General features: G+C 35.3%; 1 protein-coding gene across 3 annotated transcripts in view; it reads right to left on the bottom strand.

Annotated features, from left to right (window-relative positions):
• Positions 1-6,102: 6,102 nt before the first annotated feature.
• The window catches only part of SRP54 (signal recognition particle 54), a 39,963-nt gene continuing 24,755 nt past the window's right edge, over positions 6,103-21,310 (bottom strand). For all 3 annotated transcript variants that reach the window (XM_003987538.6, XM_003987537.6, XM_006932802.5), the window contains 7 exons: positions 21,110-21,210; positions 20,532-20,618; positions 17,070-17,143; positions 16,743-16,851; positions 11,203-11,373; positions 8,699-8,794; positions 6,103-7,607 (listed from right to left, as the gene is read on the bottom strand). In XM_003987538.6, the coding sequence (XP_003987587.1) occupies positions 7,516-7,607; positions 8,699-8,794; positions 11,203-11,373; positions 16,743-16,851; positions 17,070-17,143; positions 20,532-20,618; positions 21,110-21,210 (730 nt within the window). In that variant the 3' untranslated portion in view covers positions 6,103-7,515. The remainder of the gene's footprint in view (positions 7,608-8,698; positions 8,795-11,202; positions 11,374-16,742; positions 16,852-17,069; positions 17,144-20,531; positions 20,619-21,109; positions 21,211-21,310) is intronic.

Below are 21,310 nucleotides of genomic sequence, written 5' to 3'. Positions count from 1 at the left end.
GCGGCCTGGGCGACTCAGCGACCAGCTCGCGTGGGGCGGAGCGAGGAGGGCCGCCAGCAGCACCGCTTCCGGCCCAGCCCACGTCCGCAGCTCTCGGAGCCGCCGCCTGGCACCACCGGTGACGTCATGCCTCGTACCTGCACCTGGAGCTTGGCCTTGGGGATCCCGGGGCAGCCATGCAGCAGCTGCGTTTTGGGCAGTCACCCTCCCAGATCTTGGTTTCTGCACTTGTAAAACCAAACAGCCTTGTAGTATGCTTCAAAGGTTTGTCAAATAGATTTTAAGATGTACGGCTCATGCTGCATATTCCATACCTAACATGGATGACAGTCTAGCCAAAATACCCGTAAAATAAGAGCCTGAAAGGTAAATTTTGTTTACACTTCTCTGAAATACTTAAGTATAACTAGAGAAAAAGTTAAGTGATATCTGAAGGAGGGCAAAGGGCAGCCCCAAGGTTCCATTTTGACAAATACAAGGCATGTTTTATTATGTTTTAGGAGCGTGTGTGCATGTATAAGGGGATTTTTTCCCATTTTTCCCAATGTTCAACCAAATTAAAGTCATGATTGCACCGATTACAGTATTACTTAAACTAGTTGGAGCATTTCCAGCTAAAATTATTTTTGTTGTAGTTTTAGTATGAAAGTTTTCACACAAGGTTTTGTGAATTGTAGAGGTCAAAAATAAAATACATTATTTGGGCCACAGGGAGCGTTATATGATACTTTAAATTCCATTTTTATGCCAGTCAAAATCCAGAAATACTCTCCAAAGTTATGGCGTAGTGTATCTGTAATTCTACCTGACCCCAACAAGGTCCACACCCCTGTAATCTTAAATATTCCCTTCTCTCTTGTACAAAAATTGTTTTTCCTTACTCTCTGCTTAATATTTTTGTACACTTCTATCCTGCATGTAACTATAACCTAAAAAACCAAAAACCTTAAAGACAAAAGTTGATTATTTGAAAACCAACATTTTAATAATTGGGAATTCATAATCCATTTTCTGGTAATAAAATCAAGTTAGCTTGTTGCTAAGGTAAACAGGTTTTAGTAATACGATCTGAGGCTGCCTAGTGTCATCAGCAAGGGTTGAGACAGTCCAAAACAGCAAAAACAATCTCTGCAATAAACTGAAAAGAAAAAGAGCCAATTGTTAAAGACCTTATGATTTGGCTTTCATAAACAAGAACAGTTCTGCATTACTTGTATTCAAAATCCCTTTCCTCTTAACGACATCAACGATATTATTTAAAAATTTTGTGGAATGTTTATAAATGCATGATTTTATTTTGCAAATTGGTAATTAAACATCAAATTACAATTTTCACTGCTGAAGCAGGACTTGTGTTCATAGTTTACAAGTGTATTTCTTAACTGAAAATTCAAAATGCAAGTCATATCCCAATATGAACTGGAAGCATTTCCTAAGAGTTACTTTTTTAACACAAATTAGCATTTGAAGGGCAGTCTATTACAAATGAAGGACTGACAGCAACAGAAAAGCATAGAAATTCTAATGGTTTTATTTTGGGCATTAACATTTTTGTCATTATTCCAGACTGTCATAGGTCAACTAAAAGTGGGCAAACAAAGCAATATGTCAAATCTTTCCTTCATTTACCTTGGTAGTGTAAGTTGTATTATATCACTATGACAAAAAAACACATCCAGATATTAATATATCTACTTGAAAACATAATTGTGGCCTAAATTTATCACTTAATGGTGCTTATAGATCTAAAAAGGTGTAGTTGGATCCACCTATTTCTCTGAAAAGCCAGGAAAACAAAGCTAAAACGTGATAACCAGGAATGTCCATCAAATAAAACAACAAGATTTTCTTATGGTTTTATCATAGCTACATACATATTTTAATAGAAAATGTTTTTAAGTTATCCCATCCCTCAAATAAGGGATCACTATCAATGACACATAAGAAAAAATAAGGTGGTAAAACGAAAAATGCACTTTAGGTTGATTTTAAGCATAAAAAAATTTTTTAAATCATAGTAGTGGCTTCACTTATGGAGCCCAGATACTGCACTAAGGACTTTCCTTGTATGAACTCTTCCTCACTTCTAACAGCTGTGAGGTACTACTATAGTTACCAACATTCTACCGATGAGACAAAAGCTTAGAGAGAGTAAGAAACTTACTCATGGGGCTCCTAGGTAGCTCAGTCAGTTGAGCATCTGACTCTTGGCTTGCTCAGGTCATCGATCCCAGGGATGTGGGATCTATCCACACGATGGGCTCCGTGCTGAACGTGGAGCCTGCTTAAGATTGTCTGTCTCTCACTCTCTGACCCTCTTGCCCATGCTCTTACTTTAAAAAAAAAGCAGGGGGTGGAAGGAAGAAACAAACTTGCTCATGGACACAGCAGGTAAGCAGCCAAGCAAGGATTCAAAGTCAGGCAGTTTGCTTCTGAAGCCTATACTCTTAGCTACTCTGCTCCTCTGGGAAAGAAAATGTCAGAAAATGGGCTATTAGGGGCAGAAAATACCTACATCAAAGGTGAATGTGATAGATGAAAAGATGTGGAGGCAAATTATCAAAGTGTGTATATTTTTGAAGTCTATTCTAAGATACAGCCATTTGCAAGCCCTATATTTAAGAAACAAATGAAAATACCAAGTGAGCAGGTTTTATCTGATGCCATGTGAGCACATTTCTTCTCATTGCAATTTGGTCAGATTTTTTTTGTCTCAAGAATAGACTACTGATATTCAACTAGCAGAATCTTTTATATGGCATTAGTCATAAAATATTAGGTTCTTTGTATACTCTGCCTAAACACACTAATCTCAATGTTGAAAACTGTACATATTAATCTGAAGTCCGTAGAACACTAGGAGTCTTCTGGCAATAATCAAAAAAGTATAAAGCTGTAATAAGGATTGCAACGGGGCACCTGGGTGGCCCAGTCACTTAAGCGTCTGACTCTAGATTTTGGCTCAGGTCATGGTATCATAGTTGATGAAATGGAGCCCCACATCAGCCTCCGTGTTGGCAGTGTGGAACCTGCTTAGGATTCTTTCTCTCTCTCTCCCCCTCTTCCTCTCTCTCTCTCTCTCTCTCTCTCTCTCTCTCTCTCTCTCTCTCTCTCTCTCCTCTCCCTTCCCCTTCCCAGCTCTCTTTCAAAATAAATATAAAAATAAATAAATAAATAAATAAATAAATAAATAAATAATAAAAATTGGGACTGCCACAATTAAGGATCTTTCCATGTAACGTACATGATGACTATAGCTAACACTGATTCGATATATAGAAAACTTAAGAATAAATCCTGAATTCTCATCACAAAGAGAAATTTATTCTCCTTCTTTTTTATTGTACCTACATGAGAAGATGGATGTTAGCTGAACCTATTTTGGTAATCATTTCATAATATGTGTAAATCAAGCTATCATGCTGTAACCTTAAACTTATACAGTGACCTATGTCCATTATTTTTCAAGAAAACTGGGGAAACAAAGATGCCATTTATCTCAGGGCAAGATTATCCACTGTTTCTCTTAACACAGTAAGAAGGAAACTGCAGAAAATCAAGAGACACACATCAACTGAAGGTTTTCACACTTCCTATATTTTGAGTGTGAAGAAACCAGCAGATATTTCTTGCACCACTTCTACCAGAAATGAAATTCTGACCCCCTTAATTGATTTCCCAAAGTCAGAAATTATGGACCCGTGAACATATCCAATAACAACTCTTACCTCTTTTGGGTCACTGAGGAACAAATTTCTCTCATTCAATTATAAAATCATAAAAAGCAAGCAAGCATGGTTCATAAACTATGCAGGTAGGCAGACATTGCATGTTGTCCTCACTGATGCAGACAGGAGACCTATCTCTGTAAAGAAGCTCACAAAACTTTAGCCATGTGTTGCTTAAAAATATACCATAGTCACGGGGTATTACTCCCTTCTGCTTCCCATGAGAAGGTAAAGCCTTTATGCCCCAGTGTCAGAGGAGGTAGGAGATTGTCTAAGGATCAGGTTCATCTGAATTATCCTTGTTACAGGTAGGTACTGCTGTGTAATTACTTGACTGTTTTTCCATTTAGATTCAACTGGTACCAGGAAACGCATTGTTTTAGGCTGAGAGAACCCTGGAAGCCAAATGAAGCTAAAAGATATATGCTTTTCAAATGATAATTTCAGATGGAGAGAAGAAAAGTAATGAGAAAATTGCAGATAGTAGCATAGGCATGCCAAACTCAAAAGAACTTGAATGGCACCACATGCATATTATCAAAGGAAATACGCCATAATCACCAGATTACAAGGTATATTTTCACTTTAAAAGTATCTGGAAATTACCTCGTACTCAGTATACCCATATCAGAGATACCAGGTCAGTAGAGACAGGGCCTAGATTCTTGGGTTAGCAACTACTTGACACTGAACACAAAGTTACTCCCCTCTAATTGCAAAGTATGGGAAAAAAACTATCATAGCAAAATTTCACATCACATCAACAACTGTTTAACAAAGATAACTCTTAGACTACTCAACTCTCTAGAAGTTAAATTTAAATTAAGCCCCCAACATAGGAGATATAAATTCATCATTCCTGTAACTTATGACTCAAAAGCAAAGAAGATGTTAGGCTCAACTTTAATGCAATGGCTTAACATCGAGAGTATGGTAATTGGATTTTAGAGCAAAATTTTGAAGATGACCACTCCGTTTCGAATCTGGTAAATACAAGCAATGAACAAAATTATCTAAATATGAGGTGTGATGATGGATTTCTAGTTTTGGATATAACTTATTTGGCTTTATTAAAATTATTTCTGGGTTTTAAGGAAGATCAAAAGTTACATACATTTTGTTATTATTTAGCCATGGTTCTCACAGATCTAGTCTTTATTAGAACTTCTTCAAATTCCTTGGTTACTCTCTCATACAAACTATAAAATACTTGCTTTTACCACATACACAAGCATCAAGCTAAAATTCCTTTGCATTTAAATGCTTTTTCCATTTTTTACTGAAATATTTGTATGTACTAAAGCTATATATAAAAGAAATTCAATTTTATTTTTATATTGTGGCTTTTTAAACCCTCTACATTCACAGAAATAAGGTATTAATATTATATGTTCTACCTATATGAATATGCATAATGAGACTTTAGTTCTAGTAAATTTCCTGCTTTTGTTACCTCTGTAGATCAGTATTTATTGACAATATTACATTTCTTTTTAGCTACGTGACACTATACTCAAGATAGTATATTACTGCATGTCAGACCTAGGAACTCTTCTCATTATAATGTACTGTATTTATCTGAACAAAATAATGATTTATATAAGACACTTTGAAATCATTTTTATGACATATGAAAGGTACTTAAATTTTTTCCAATAAATTACTCCATAAAATTGCAATGCATTGTATATACTTACCTTGTATCTTATATGCCAGCAAATACGATACTTCCAGAAAAATACTGACATCCATCACATGAAATTGCCCACTAATTTGCCCTTTGTTGGTATTATAGTTTGTTGAAATTAATTTCCAAGTTTTTGTTTTATAATTACATAAGCATTGTAAGCTTAGGAACTACACCTAGTTTTATTTTTGTACATATTATAATAAACTTCAGGAAGAATCCAATGTTATACAATAGTAGATCTATGTAGGGGTCTAAGTTGGGAATATAACAGGTACCAAAAAGCTTAGGAACCAATTTTAACAATAGTGAAAAATAAAAGGAAATTTGGTCAAATTATTTATGCTGTCAAACTTACGTTGTTTGCACTTGGACAAAAACCGTGAGAATGGAAGGCTAGCTTTTGCAACTAAAGATGTCAGATTGAGGAATTAATGAAATCAGAAGTTTAGAGAGCATCTCCAGTTCCCTCGTCTTACCAAAGAGGAAATGGAAGCTGAACATGTGTTCAGCTGTCCTTTGCCACTGTTATTTTTGCTTCTGAAAAATATAATTTGCACCAGACACAAAAAAAAACTTAAAAGCAATACCTTAGTCATAAAGTTTGGCCAAGTGTTTCATTTCCTTTTTTGGTCAAAGTGAAAAGTGGTACCCCGAGGACAGAAATCACAAAAATGCTTGCCCAGAAAAGGTGGTATGCATCAGTTTAATTAGAAACTAATTTGGAAAACAGCATTTTCTCATTGTCAAATTTCTATAGCTGGACCTTATGACATTTCTGCAGAGTACAAGATACATCATTTATATAGGGTATACAGTGTTTTATAGGAGTATGCTAATTTTTAGCTGGTAAAAATAATTTAGTGGTATATAAAAATCTGTGCCCAAGTAAACAAGAAAATCTGTTGCACTCTTTTTGTAATTATTTTTAAAAGATACTTTGGCTTATAAGACCTTTTTGAAATGCTTGAGTCATAAAAAATTAATACTATAAAAATATCCTCTCCTACTACTACAAATCAATCCTGTGCTGAAGATCAATTCACTATAGCTCAAAATACACAACTATACCATATCTAGTCTTCATGATCAACAATGAATAAGTATAATAATTATTCTAGTATTTTTAATTTCATAACTTACTTAAAAGCCACTTTTCTAAATGTACTATGCAGCAATCCAAAGTAACCAACAACCAGATCAACCTTGTCATGGTCTCATTATTTTTAATATGTATTAACAGCCTAATATATGCAATTATTTTCCCATTAGGAGGTCTATACATTAACTATTAACAAAGTACATCAGTTTCATCAAACAGATTTTTTTGGTGTGTAAGAAACAAAATTGGCTTTTCAAAAAAAACCAAATATTGTCATTAAGTCTTCAAAAATATGAGATAAGAAAATGGAAGCTATATACAAAACATTATATTGTAAACTAACCAAATTCACAATTTGAATTTAAATGGCAGGCCTAAGATTTGTATGGCAAAATTACCGTAATTATTCTAAGTTAAACAAAAATCCCTAATACTATGGTTAAATTATTCTATGATATCTCCAATTAAAGGTATACATGTAGGACTAGTTTTAAGTGACATAGCAATTGGTTTTTCTGTCTGCCTTTTAATGTGATACATTGATAAATTTAAATCATAAGAAAGTTAACAACCCCTTAATTTATAACGAGTTTGAAGTTTATTTTACAGCACTTTTATTGAGACATCATGTAACTACTGACCAGGACTGTTTACAAATGTAATGCTTGGTCTTTGAGACAATTAAAAACTTTTAAGTACTAAATTTTACATCATGATTTGTTTAACTTAAGAAGTATTATGGTGGTGAACACTAACAGAAGAAAATCTAAAGCAAAAATAGAATGATTTCCACAAAAACTATATATTCCTCCCTTATATCAAAGGGAAGGAGAAAAGAAGGAAGGAAGAAGAAAAGGAGGGGGAAAAAAGATGAGAAGAAGAAAAAGAGCAAGACAGGCAAGAAAAATACTTTTTTTTTTCCTGTTTGCAAAAAGGAGGGAAACTCTGAGGTCTCAGCAAATAATGTAATCAACTGAGTTTATATTAAGGCATCTTCTTTACATATTATTGAATCCCATCATGCCTTTCATATTGCCAGCAGCACCCTGTTGAAACTGCCTCATCATTGACTGAAGTCCTGCCATACCACCTAGAGTGAAAGTAGAGTAAATTCAGATAATTATTATGCAGAACTTGAAACATTATTTTTGCCTAAGAAGTACTTTAACTTCTAAAAATTTACTGGGATCTGACTGCAATTTGGTCATTAGCCTTAAAGAACAAACCAATTAAAATTGTGTATTATCACCAATATCCTTATCTGTAAAACAGAATGAATAACATATCTCATCAAGTTATAAGGAATAAATGAGATAATATATGAAAGGATCTTAGAACAATACCTGGTACACAATAGGAAGTCAATAAAACTAAACAAAAAAATTTTTTCTGGGAAGTCCAAAAGACTCGTTGTAAATCATGACCAATTCAGGGGAGCAGAGGAGTTGTTTCATAGGACTTACAGGAAGAAAAGAATTTACCATTTATTGAACATCTGTATGCCCAGAACTGTACTAAATGCTTTCATATATATTAGCTCACAATGTCCTGATGAGCTATTATCTGTGATTTTACAAAAGAGGAAAGTGAGTTTCAGAAAGTTTAAGGAACTTTTCATAGGTCACATGGCAAAAGTATAACTGGGTTTCAGAATCCTTATATAATTTCAAAGTCTCCTCATTGAAAATACCCAGATTCCAAACTAGGACAAAAGGTCTTCAAACATTAACAGAAGATGATTAAGTATCTTGCTCAAAAATCACACCAATGGGGCGCCTGGGTGGCTCAGTCAGTTAAGCATCCGACTTCGGCTCAGGTCATGATCTCACGGTTTGTGAGTTTGAGCCCCGCGTCGGGCTCTGTGCTAACAGCTCAGGGCCTGGAGCCTGCTTCTGATTCTGTGTCTCCCTCCCCTCAGCTCCTCCCCTGCTCACACTCCGTCCCTCTCTCAAAAATAAATAAAGATTAAAAAAAAAAAAATCACACCGATGGCAGAAGAGTAAATAAAACCTCTGTTATATAGCACTATTACAACCATTCAACTTAGAATTCAGATGGCCATTTCCCTAAACCATACATCTTTGAACAGATTTTCATAGTATCACAACAGAAGGCTTATTAAAACTCAACCTTTATAAATTAAAACTGTATGTTATAAACTGGCAACAATTTTATATTTACCCATGTGATGCAGAACTCTTGGATCCATCATTTTGGCCATTTGTTGATTCAATTTTGCCATCTGTGACTGACTCACATTCTTAGACATATCACCACCTGAAAAAAAATAAAAAGGTTTTGAGTCAATGTAGAATGTAAGAATGTAATATAATCAGGGTATCAAAGAAAATTTTATGAATTGAGTAAAATTTTTAAACAATCACCCATAACTTTAGGTATTAGGTTATTACCCTGAACACATTATTTCTATTTATACATATTCCCTTCTAATCTTTATCTCAATTACATACATATTTTTGAGAAAGAACAAAATTCTATATTAAAATTCTATATTAAGGGACATTCAAGGGACTTTTTAAGGGCTATTTTTGTTAAAACTGTATCCAGTGGTTATTAACAGTAAGCTATAACAACAATTGTTTAATAGTCATACGGGAGAATGCTAAACAAAAAACTGACTTTATAGATAAGAGTTAATCAGGAATGAGCCTGGATTGCTGGTAAATGAATATGAAATAATGACTCTGAGAAAGCATGAAGATTTGCATATATCTAAGAAGCTATTAAAAATAATGAAAAGCTTCAGACAAGAGAAAGACAAATAATGCAACTCCATTTACCAATGAATTTCCACACACTTGGTTGAAACTCCACAGGAAAAAAGGAAGCCAATAAAAGAGATGCACTCTGAGGCAAAACAGGAAAGAGCTCCTTTAAGAGAATAGCTGCTGTGGTCTTAAGAGACAGGAAGCAAAAGAGATCATCGATGTAACAATAATGAGTAAGTAGAGCTGCTTCAAGCAAAATTACTTCAAAGGAACATAACTCTGGTGCTTCTCAAAAGTATTTATGAAAATGAGCATCAAAGCTGACTAATCTGAATAAGTTATATGAATTAAGATATATGAATGAAAAATATGTTTTTATAAAACATGGTAAAATCCGTGAAAAAATTTTCATGATTAATCAATCTGTGTAAAACATGAATTCTGTGTCTATTGGTAAACTGTCATATGTATTTGTTTCCGAGGACTTAAAACTTCTAAAAGAATATCAAGAGCTTGGTATGACAAGAATGTGTGCCACATCCACTGCTCATTTCATCTTGATTGTGCCTTTACTGAGTAAACAGTGCTTAGATCTGCAGTTCTATCAAGAATAGTCAGCGTTATTTGGGAAAGATGTTAAACTGACATAATGTGTTTAATAATCACTATCTGAAACAGCATGTGATGTTAGGAATTACAATTTTAAACATGTTAGTCTAACTTTTCTCCCTGCCACAAAAAACAAAATAGAATATAACAAGCATGGAAAATAAGTGTCTAGGACAAAAGGCAGTAAAAACTTCTATACATAATATAGAACAATATAGAAACATAGAAAAAAATTTTAATATAGAAAATATAGAAAAAAAATTAGAATAAATTTTAAGAGAGGATTAGGACAGTTGATTAACTCTTTGGAAAAGTAAACACCTTTTTGCTTTATACAGTACACAGCAAAATAAATTTCAGATGGGATAAAGAGTTAAAAACTAAAACGAAAATAGAAAGTATAGGTGGCTATTGTGGTACCAACATGGAAAAGGCTTTTATGAGTATAAAGGAAATCAAAGAAAATGATAAATAGGCTTGGCTACATTAAAAATGAAAGCTTCCTTTCACTAAAAAAAATAAAAGTAAAAGGCAAATGAAAACTGGGTAAAATATTTGCAGACACAAACGAAGCATTTTAAAGAGTTACTACAAAGCAATAGGGGGGAAAATGAGACAAATAAACAAGGAACCTAAGAGGTGATTCACAAAAGAAATTCAAACCAAAAAATATATGAAGAGATGTTAAACTTGAGTGGTAATTTAAAAAACACATACTGAGAAAACATTTAACCACCAGTTGGAAATAATAATTACAAAATTCGTTCAGCATCTACTATGTATCTGATTAAAATAGACAAAATCCCTGGCCATGGAAGACTGCACAGGAACTGATGCAGGAACTGATACTGATATAGGAGCAAATGGATCAACATAAATAACCATTGCACTAAACGAAGATACAAGCATACCTGGGAGAGTATTCAGTGCTTCAAAGTTATATTTTGAAGAATATTTGACAATACAGAAAAATAGTCATGACGTATCAGAAGAAAGCACTCATTTACCAAATGTTATTTAAAATAAAACCCATAGGATTCTCTGGAGAGAAAAGGTAATGGGTGCTTTAAGATTTTTTTCTTATTCTTTCTTATATGCTCTAAATTGTCTTTAATATATATTACATCATAAAAATAAAGTCATTAAATTTGGGTTTTTTTTAAACATTAGTATTTATTACTTTGAATGTGCAAACAGATAAATCACAGATCACATTCAAGTAGTACTTGAATATAACATGAAATTCAGCAGTGTTTGCCAATCCTGGTAGCACTCCTGGCTTTTAATTTCTCACCTTCTTTCTTTACTTTCAATACTAACAAAAGAGGAGTTTGTTACTTTTCTTACCTTTGAAAAGTCCTTTGATACCTCCCATCTTTTTTACCATCTGTGCAAATTTGGTATATTGTGTCAAAAGTTCTTGAACATCTCTAGTCGACACACCTGATCCTCTTGCCACTCTTTGGATTCTTCCTGGTTGTTTACTAAAAACCTTGGCACCATCAGTACTGTCAAGTTCTGTAGACGAGGATTAATTACTATCACTTACATACAATTAACATTATCAAAACAGTTATGTACAAATACCTCACACACACGAAAACAAAATGATGAAGTCACCACCAAATTTAACAAATGTTATTATCATCTGCCATGTTTGCATCTGATTTTTAAAAATTAAACATGGAATATATTCAAAAGAACATTTATAATATTCATAAGCTATGAAAACAATAAAACAGGGGCTCCTAGCTTAGTCGGTTAAGCATCTGACTTGATTTTGGCTCAGGTCATGATCCCATGGTTCCTTCACGGGATGGAGCCCCGCATCAGGCTCTGAACCCACAGGAGGTGCTTGCTTGGGATTTTCTCTCTTCTCTCTCTTTGCCCGTCCACCTGCTCACATGTGCTCTCTCCCAAAATAAATAAATAAACTTTAAAACAAATAAACATGTACTCACCCCACAGTTTAAGTAAAACAGAACATTCTGAAAACCTTTGAAACCCATGTCCACTTTTTCCATATCTCATATCCACCTGCTCCTCAGAGCATATATTAGAAGCATAAGGTGTCTTTCAAAAAAGAAAACTGCTCATTTCTAAATAACTAGTAACACTTAAATCACAAATTTAGGCACTTAAGCAAGTGGAAGTAGGTAGGCTCTACCTATCATCAACAAAATAATGGTTATATTTTTTATAATCAAGTAATTATTATTAGTATTTTAATCCTTTCTATAACATAATGAGTTAATTCCCTCCAGCATTTTTAGTTTTTAATTTATTTTTATTTTTTTAAGAATAATTTTTTTAATTAAAAAAATTTTTAATGTTTATTTTTGAGAGAAAGAGAGAGAGAGAGAGACAGAGTGCAAACGGGTAAGGGGCAGAGAGAGAGGGAGACAGAATCTGAAGCGGGCTTTAAGCTCTGAGCTGTCAGCACAGAGCCTTACATGGGGCTCAAACTCACAAGCTGTGAAATCACTACCTGAGCCGAAGTCGGACACTTAAACGACTGAGCCACCCAGGGGCCCCATTTTTTTTTTAATTTTTAAGTTTATTTATTTTAGAGAGACAGAAAACACATGTGGGAGAGGGGCAGAAAGAGAGGGGGAGAGAGAGAATCCCAAGCAGGCTCTGCACTGTCAGTGGAGAGGCTGATGCTGGGCTCAAACTCACGAACTGTGAGATCATGACCTGAGCTGAAGTCAGACGTTTAACTGACTGAGCCAACCAGGCGCCCCACCCCTTCAGCATTTTTATAACTCTATGAGTATGATGTGTATTTCTTCTGGCTTTAGCTGCATACAATCTCAGGAACAGGATGGACTGTAGTCAATATTTCTATTATGTCTTCATTCTCTCTACAACATTCCCCAATAAATGGTCACCTAGCCTCCATCTTAATATCCCCAGGAGAGGTGACCCAGTATCTGAAATACAGTAATCTATGCCATTCTAATGTACCTATAATTATGGAAAATATTTCCAGGGCACCTGGGTGGCTCAGTTGGTTAAGTGTCCGACTCTTGATTTTGGCTCGGGTCACGATCTCATAGTTTGTGAGATCAAACCCCACGTCAGCATGGAGCCTGCTTCAGATTCTCTCTCTCCTTCTGTCTCTGCCCCTTCCACACTCATGCACACGTGCGTGCACACGTGAGCACTCTCTCAAAATAAATGAATAAACTTTAAAAATAAATACATAATAAAATATAGTAATCTATACCATCCTATTATACCTATAATTATGGAAAATCTTTTCACATATTAAAATGAAGTATGTTTCTATAGCACTTCTTCCTATTTGCATACATGTCTCCTTGCCAGGCACAAAGAATAAGGCTTTCAAATATTCTCAAATATTTGAGAATTTGAGAGACTATTTCAAATTCTTGTGAATTTCCTCTAGGTTACAAATAACATTTCCTAAATATATCTTCTAATTTGTCTATGCCCTCTAAGCATATCACCCAGAAGTGAACTGAAATCCAGGTGAAATTTGATTACCAATGAGATATAAATAAAGAGCAAATTGTCTCATAATAAACTTACAGTCATTAAAACCTAAATCCATTTCATAAATGCAGCTTTTAAGCCCCATCTTCACTATAAAATATTTAGGAAATATGCATTCTAAGACCTCAAGTGTAGTGAAGAAAAAGACACGCTAATAACAGCATATCATGGTAAGCAACATGATAGATTTAAGCAAATAGCAAAAGGGGACATAATTTAAAGAAGAAAGTCAGGAAAGGCTCCATGCTGATGGTTTCTCTTTAACTGAGTAACAAGGTAACTCTTGTCCTAAAGGACAAGTATGAGGTTAAGTAAAGAAGAGAAAGCAAGGGACATTCTAGGAAGCAGAACATGGATTTCTAGAATAAAAATAGTTTTTTGTAGAAGAAACCAAGCTTGGGTAAGAGCTGAGATTTAAAAAGTTCCAAAAGTAGATAAGGACAAGATTATAAAGAACTTGTAAACCAGGTTTAAGAGTTTCAAATTCATTATAACAACATTAAAGAGCCACTGAAGGAGTTTGACCCCAGAACTTTCTATGTTTAGAAAGACCATTCTTGTGGCAATGAAGAATACAAACTGAAAAGAGGGATGAAAAAGGGAAAGGGAAATGTTAGGAACCTATGATAGCAATCTAGGTAAGAAATGATGGGTGTAAAAAAAAGAGAGAGAGAAATGATGAGTGTATGAACTAATACAGGGGATTTTGAGACAAAGAGAAGAGGGAAGATATGAGAAATATTAAGGAAATGGAACTCACTAAATCTAAGATAATGTTAAGGTTCCTATCTATTCCCCTAAAAGTGGTAAAATACTGATAGAAGTAGACTGTTTTAAGTTAAATATGTATGCATACTATAATACCTAAAGCAACCATTAAGAAAACTATTCAGGGGCGCCTGGGTGGCTCAGTCAGTTAAGCATTCAACTGTTGACTTCAGCTCAGGTCATTATCTCATGGTTCCTGACATTGTGCCCCTCATTGGGCTCTGTGCTGACAGCACAGAGCCTGCGTGGGATTCTCTCTGCCCCTCCCCTGCTGGTACTCTGTCTCTCCCTCTCTCAAAATAAATAAATAAACGTGAAAAAAATTTTTAAAAATCAGACAAAATAGACAAGGGACAAAGGAGGACATTATAGACATTATGATAAAAAGGTCAATTCACCAAGAAGACCCAACAATCCTAAATATGTATTGTACCCAACAAAAGAGCTTACCTGACAGAAAACTGACACAACTAAAAGGAAAAAGTTAGGCACTTCAATACGTTTACCTCTGTCATCAGTTGAACCACTAGATAGAAAATCAGCAAGGACACAAATCTAGGTTGACCCCAGTTTCTAGCTTAGGTGACTGAGTAAATAGGTATCTATTAGATAGATGAAGCGTCACTCACCAAGGGAGAAAAACTACATTTTGGATCTGTGCCTCAGAAAACTTTCAATTATGTAAATAAAGATGTCTATCCACCATTTTAGTGAGCATCTAGAAAGGAAGTGGTCCAGAGTGTAGACTCTTGAGCCAAAATGCCTGAGTTTGAAGCCCAGTCTCTCTACTCTGTAGCTAGTATCCTTGAACAAATTACTCAACTTTCCTATATCTCAGTTTCCTAATCTACAAAAGTTACATAATAATGGATTTTAACCCCAGAACTGTCTCTTGAGAGTGACTGTGATAATTAGATGGGTTAATCTATGTAAAGTGCTCAGGACAGTAGCAGGACAGAGTAAATACGCCAATTATGGCTGCAATTGTTAATTCTACATACAAAACTTTTCACGGTGTTAAAGATTCAGAGATGAGAAAGATACAGTCTTATCTGGGTTACTATGAAAGCCTAGAGCCCAGGAAAGAGGTAGAGAATACAAAAAATCAGTGAAGCAGTAGAGGAAGCACAGATGTGGATGAATTATTCAAAGAAAATGAGCAGAATGAGAAGAAGCACTGGCAGAGGACAAAACTTGTAGTATGTATTCATTTAAGGGACAGGCTGGGAAAGTAACTGAGTTAACAAGAAAAGTAGGGTAAAAGTGGGGAGACGATATAACAGAAGCCAAGAAAAAAAGGTGATTAACAACAGTCAATGTTGTAAAGGTCAAGAAAAAGACTGAAAAGGATCCAATGGAGCAGCCCAGCAGGTTATTGGAAATCTTAGTATCTATTTCCAAGCAGTGGTAGGGACAGAAGTCAGATTTCACTAGTTTGAGAAAAATACAAACCGTTCTTTGAAGAAGTTTGACTGGAAAGAGAAAAAGAATAAAAAAGCATGAGAGAGAAGTATAGCTCAAAAAACTTCATGTTTATATGCTGATGGGAAAGAAAAGTCAAAAGATGAGAAGAGACTAGAGATCCAGGAAAGAACTGTACTGAAGGAGACCTAAGGTCCTTGAAAAAGCTTGAAGAGTGGTTTGTGGCTGCCACAATCGTATTGGTAAGGTAGCCAATGGTTGAGGAAGTTCAAGGCCAAAAGCCTGTATTTCTTTGTAAATGAAGTCAGAGGTCAAGTGGTAGAGTTAGACCTAAAAACTGTTCGGCACATCTTCTGGGCTGCATCAGAAAGGGTGCTAAAAAACTGGAAAAAAGATAAAGGGGTCATAGTACTATAAATGTTAACGAGCTAAGGATTACAAAAAAGACCTGGAAGTATAATGCAGGATTACAGAGAACAGTGTATGTCTTTCTTCCTTCCTTTTTTTAAAAAAAATTTTTTATTTTAGAGAGAGAGTACCCACACGCATGGGAGACAGAGAGGGAGAAAGAGAGAGAGAGAGAGAGAGAGAGAGAGAATCCCAAGCAAGCTCCATGCTCAGCACAGAGCCCAAGGTGGGGCTTAATCCCATGACCCTGGGATCATGACCTGAGCCAAAATGGAGACTCGGATGCTCAACCAACTGAGCCACTCAGGCACCCGGAGAGCAGTGTATCTCTAATAAGACTGAAGCCCGAGAGTTTCAGTATAAAATAAGTTTGTAAACATTGCTTAAACTATCTTTCTGACAGATTCCCAATTCATGTTAGTATATGAGAGCACTAAGGAGACTTATAATAAATAATAGTTTTTTTAACCCATAATTCCCCCCAATTTATTTGATTACAGAACTCTCCTTTCAAGTTATTTCCATCATCATCATGAAGAGCTAGTGTTCTTTTCATGAAACTCATTTGGAGAACTGTATTAGACATTTCTCTCTCTGATAAAGTCAATCCAGTAATTACAACGCTTTGAGTAAGAGCTTTCAAAGGGCTACAAATCTACCTAACAATCTTTCAATCTAAATTTTTCCCCATCTTATCCACAAGAACACAGTGAATCCACTTGTAAATATTCAGAACATTATCCTCTAAATCAAGTAATCTGCCATCTTACCTTGATCATTCATACTATCCATTATCGTCATTAATTTCTTTAGCCTTGCCATTGACTCCTGTTCATTTCCTTTGCTCATAAAATCTGTTCCAAAACCAGGGATCATCCCCTAAAACAGATGTATTTAAACATAAAATCAACAACAGCTTGAAATTAAACTGTTCACAATGTTCACATTTAAGTACTCAGCTTTAATTTTGACACTAAGTTTTTAAAGCATTTTTACGCAAATAGCAAAAAATAATGAAAGTAAATGCATCTACTCTTTAAAATTTTAATGAAAAACAAAAGAAGATGAACATAAACAAATTTTTTAGGATAACTAACCAAGATCTGACTGAAGGGGCCCATTTTCATGATATTTTGAAATTGTTCATACATGTCTCGCAACGTAAACTGACCTGAAATATAAATTATTCAGATATATTAGAAGGTGTACATTTCCATTCAATAAAATTAATCTTTTCCTTAGTCATGGGTTCATCCTGAAGCACACTTACAAAACATCTAATCAACAAATATTCCTGAGCAGTTACTCTGGGCAAGATCATAGGATGAATGCAGTACAGGATACACAGATGCACAGACAGATCCTATCCTAGAGAAGTTTACACTCTATCAGAGAAAATGGACAACAACAAACAACAAAAAACACGAAAATGAGGCAGATAAACTCTACCCACTAGGGTGACTAAAATTAAAAAGTGTGACAACACCAAAAGTTAAAGAAGATATGGGGCAAGACATGGAGCAAGCAGAATTCTCATATACTGCTGGTGAGAATGTAAAGTGGCAAAAACACTTTAGAACATCATTTGGCATTTTATAAACAACTTAGCTATCTGTGAACAAGAAAATGGAGAGACTGTGGATGAACTACTACTCAGCAATTAAAGAACAAGCTACAGGCACATGCAACTACATGGATGAATGTCAAAAATATGATGCTGAGTCAAAGGAACCAGGTGGGGGAAAAAGGAATACTCTAGGATTCCTATACTATGAAGTACTTACTGGCAAGGAGAATAAGCAAACTTTCTAGATAATGGAAATGTTGTTTCCTGACGGATATGGGTTATTATGCATTTGTCAAAATTGATGGAATGATACCCTTAGGATCTAAGCATTTCATTACATGTAAATTAACTTCAATTAACAATGACAAAAACATCCAGAGTATTTTCTATTTATGTCCTAAAGATATAAATGGAAAAGGTATTTGGTTTTAGCCATTCTGAATTTCAGTGGCAGTACAATATTTTAAAAGAAATGTTACAGCAGGCAGCTAGAAATGCAGAATTAAACAGTGGTAGAAAAAGTTAAGGCTGAAATATTATTTGGTTATTATACATACATGACAATTGAAGCCATGATAACAAAGGAAATTCACTGTCATGGAACCCAAGTGAAGAGTTTGAAAACAAAAGAAAGATAACACTTAAATATTGGGAACCAAGGGAAAAAAGAAAGGTTACTAGTTTTGCCCTTGGTGACCACAGAAATGAGTAGAATGCTAAGAGCAGAAGCAAACTGCAGACATAAGGAGAGAGCTAAGAGTCAAAAAGTAGACTGAGTAGGGATACTTTACCCAGTTTAGTGTGGTAGTGGAAGCAGCGGTAGGACTGTTCAAGATAGAGGAAGGCAGGGGAAAAGAGCCAGGCCATGAGGGACAGATTCATTCATTCAATAAATATTTATTAGAGATCTACTAAGTGTCAGAAACTGCTAGATACTGTAAACATAAAAGGTGAGGAACACAGCTATGAAACTTACCTTCACCTTCAAGCAGGGAAGACAGGTATCTAATAATTGTGATGAATGACACAAAAATTAGAGGGTGCGATGGAAACAAAGCAGAGAGTTCTCAGTCCAGGGATCAGGTAAAACGTCCCTTTTAAAGAAGGAGAAACTTAAGTATGAGTAGGAGCTGCCCAGTATGGCTGGGGAGAGGAGGGTGGAGGCAGGAAGAAGATACCTAATAGGCAAAGGCACAGAGGAGACAGATAGCAATGTACATTTAAAAGCTGAGAGAGGGGCGCCTGGATGGCGCAGTCGGTTAAGCGTCTGACTTCAGCCAGGTCACGATCTCACGGTCCATGAGTTCGAGACCCGCGTCAGGCTCTGGGCTGATGGCTCAGAGCCTGGAGCCTGTTTCCGATTCTGTGTCTCCCTCTCTCTCTGCCCCTCCCCCGTTCATGCTCTGTCTCTCTCTGTCCCAAAAAATAAATAAAAACGTTGAAAAAAAAATTTTTTTTAATAAATAAATAAATAAAAGCTGAGAGAAATTCAGCATGATTGGCACACAGAATCCTATGAAGAACAGCATCAAAAATGATGTAGAGGATGTGGGCTAGATGGTAGAGTCATTTTTTTTTAAGGATTTTATTTTTAAGTAATCTCTATACCCAACATGGGGCTCAAGCTCACAAACCCAAGATCAAGTTGCATGGTCCTCCAACTGAGCCAGCCAGCCAGCTTGATGGTAGACTCATGTAAAAACATTCTAAGGGCAAGGGGAAGCCACTGAAAGATTTTGAGAAAGGCAGTGGTAGGATCAGACTTGCATTTTTGAAAGATCATTTTGGCTGCAGTATAAAAAATAGATCCAAGGGGAAGAATCCAAGAAACAGGAAGATCTGATAAAAGACAGAATAGACAATCCGGGCAAGAGGTAAACTTGCATAATTACTGGAGCTGGAGAAGGGAATGGAATGAAGACAGGAGGTAAAATCAGTAGGACAAGCTGACTGACTGAAAAGTAACGGGCATGGTGAGGAAGAAATAAGAGAGTCCATGACCATACTCAAGTTCCTAACTCTGGCAATAAGACAAATGATGTTAACATTCATTGATGGTAACAAGGGGGTGGGAAGTTAGGATGGGAAGATATGGATATGCTGAATTTGAAGTGTCTACAGAACATCCAAGAATGGTCGAATAAACATACAGATAGGAGTCTGAAGCTCCAGAGAAAGAAGATGATCTAGCATGATCCCTGAAAAACACCAGTATTTAAAACAGGAATAAAGGCATGGGTAACTGACAACATGAGTGAGAAAGAGGAAAGAGGCAGGATAGTATGTGACCATGGAAACTAAAAGTAAGATCATTTTGAGAAAAACAGAATGGTCAATAATAGTATATGTTGAATGCTTCTGATGTGTTAGACATTTTATATATATCAGCTGATTTAATCTTCACAACTCCATGAGGAAGATACTTAGTACTACCTACTTTTTACAGGTAAGGAAATTAAGGTTAAGTAATTTGAAAAGGTTATACAGCTGAAAATAGATCAGATATAAATTCAGGTATGATAGATTTAAGAACTTGATTGAGTTCTTAATCACAACATATATTCTCTATAAGAATGGTCTTTAATGTGGAGTCAAAAAAAGTGTTTATTAATCTCATTCTTTTAAATTTCCTTATATTTTATAATGTAAATAATATACACACACACACATATATACACACACTTAATTTAGAAGTAAACAGTTTAGAAGAGTGTTCTAACCTATATTTAACCTGTTTTACTTCAAGAAACTCCATTTCAATTTTAATTTTAAGGCAATTTGATTACAAGAAAGAAAATAAAAATACTCAATTCTACAACTGCTCACATATCTGAGATTTAAAATGATTTGCATACAAATCATGTAGAAAATAAACATTTGAAGAACTAACTTTAATAAGAGATTTATCATTTCAAACAAATTAACAGTAGCTTTATCAAAAAGAAATCATGGGAAGACATCTGAGAGCAAATGCTTTTTGCTACTCATATACCATGTTTCAACTTCTCGATAAGCGCTTCATTGTCATCCAACTTCAACTCATTGACTTTATCTATCAGTCCTTCAATGTCACCCATACCTACAAGACCCAAAAAAAGAAAAATTAACAATAGCATATGCTGCTTTACATTATACAAAATACATGCACATAGATAATAACCATGTGAGATAGCAGGTCAGATATTCCTACCATACTTTACAGGTGAGAAAACTGAACCTAGAGTGACAAAGCAGGGACTCCAGCGCAGGGTTCCAAATCCCATGCTAACTCTATTACCTAGTAAAAAAGTTTTACTGCCATTACCCCTGCTATTACCACAACCACATATTTTTGTATTGTGCTCTAAAACTTTTCCTAAGAATTTTCCATTGAGTGGCTCATTCTACCACTCTAACCACAAGAAGCAGAAAACCATCACCCTTACTTTTTACAGGTGAGGGAGATATATCACGGAAGGTAATGGTTTTCCTGAACTAGTCAATGAGAGGGCAGGGTTAAAATCCTAATCCATCCCAAAGATCTATGCTATTTTTCGGAGATTTTTCTATATCCCCTACCAATGTACATACCAAGAAGCTTGCTGATGAAAGGCTGTGTTTTGAAAGGTTCAAAGTCATCTATGTGTTCCCCTGTACCAATGAAAATAATTGGACTTTTTGTGGCAGCAACTCTGCAAAGAAAAAGAAAACATAAAATAATCTCAAAAAGGCAAACAAATTTCTAGCAGATTACAGAGTATTTAGACAAAGGTACACAGTTCAAATTTCTTT

The sequence above is a fragment of the Felis catus genome, chromosome B3 (assembly GCF_018350175.1).
Source record: "Felis catus isolate Fca126 chromosome B3, F.catus_Fca126_mat1.0, whole genome shotgun sequence".
Taxonomy (NCBI): Eukaryota; Metazoa; Chordata; class Mammalia; order Carnivora; family Felidae; genus Felis; species Felis catus.
This window is presented reverse-complemented; position numbering and strand designations above follow the sequence as displayed.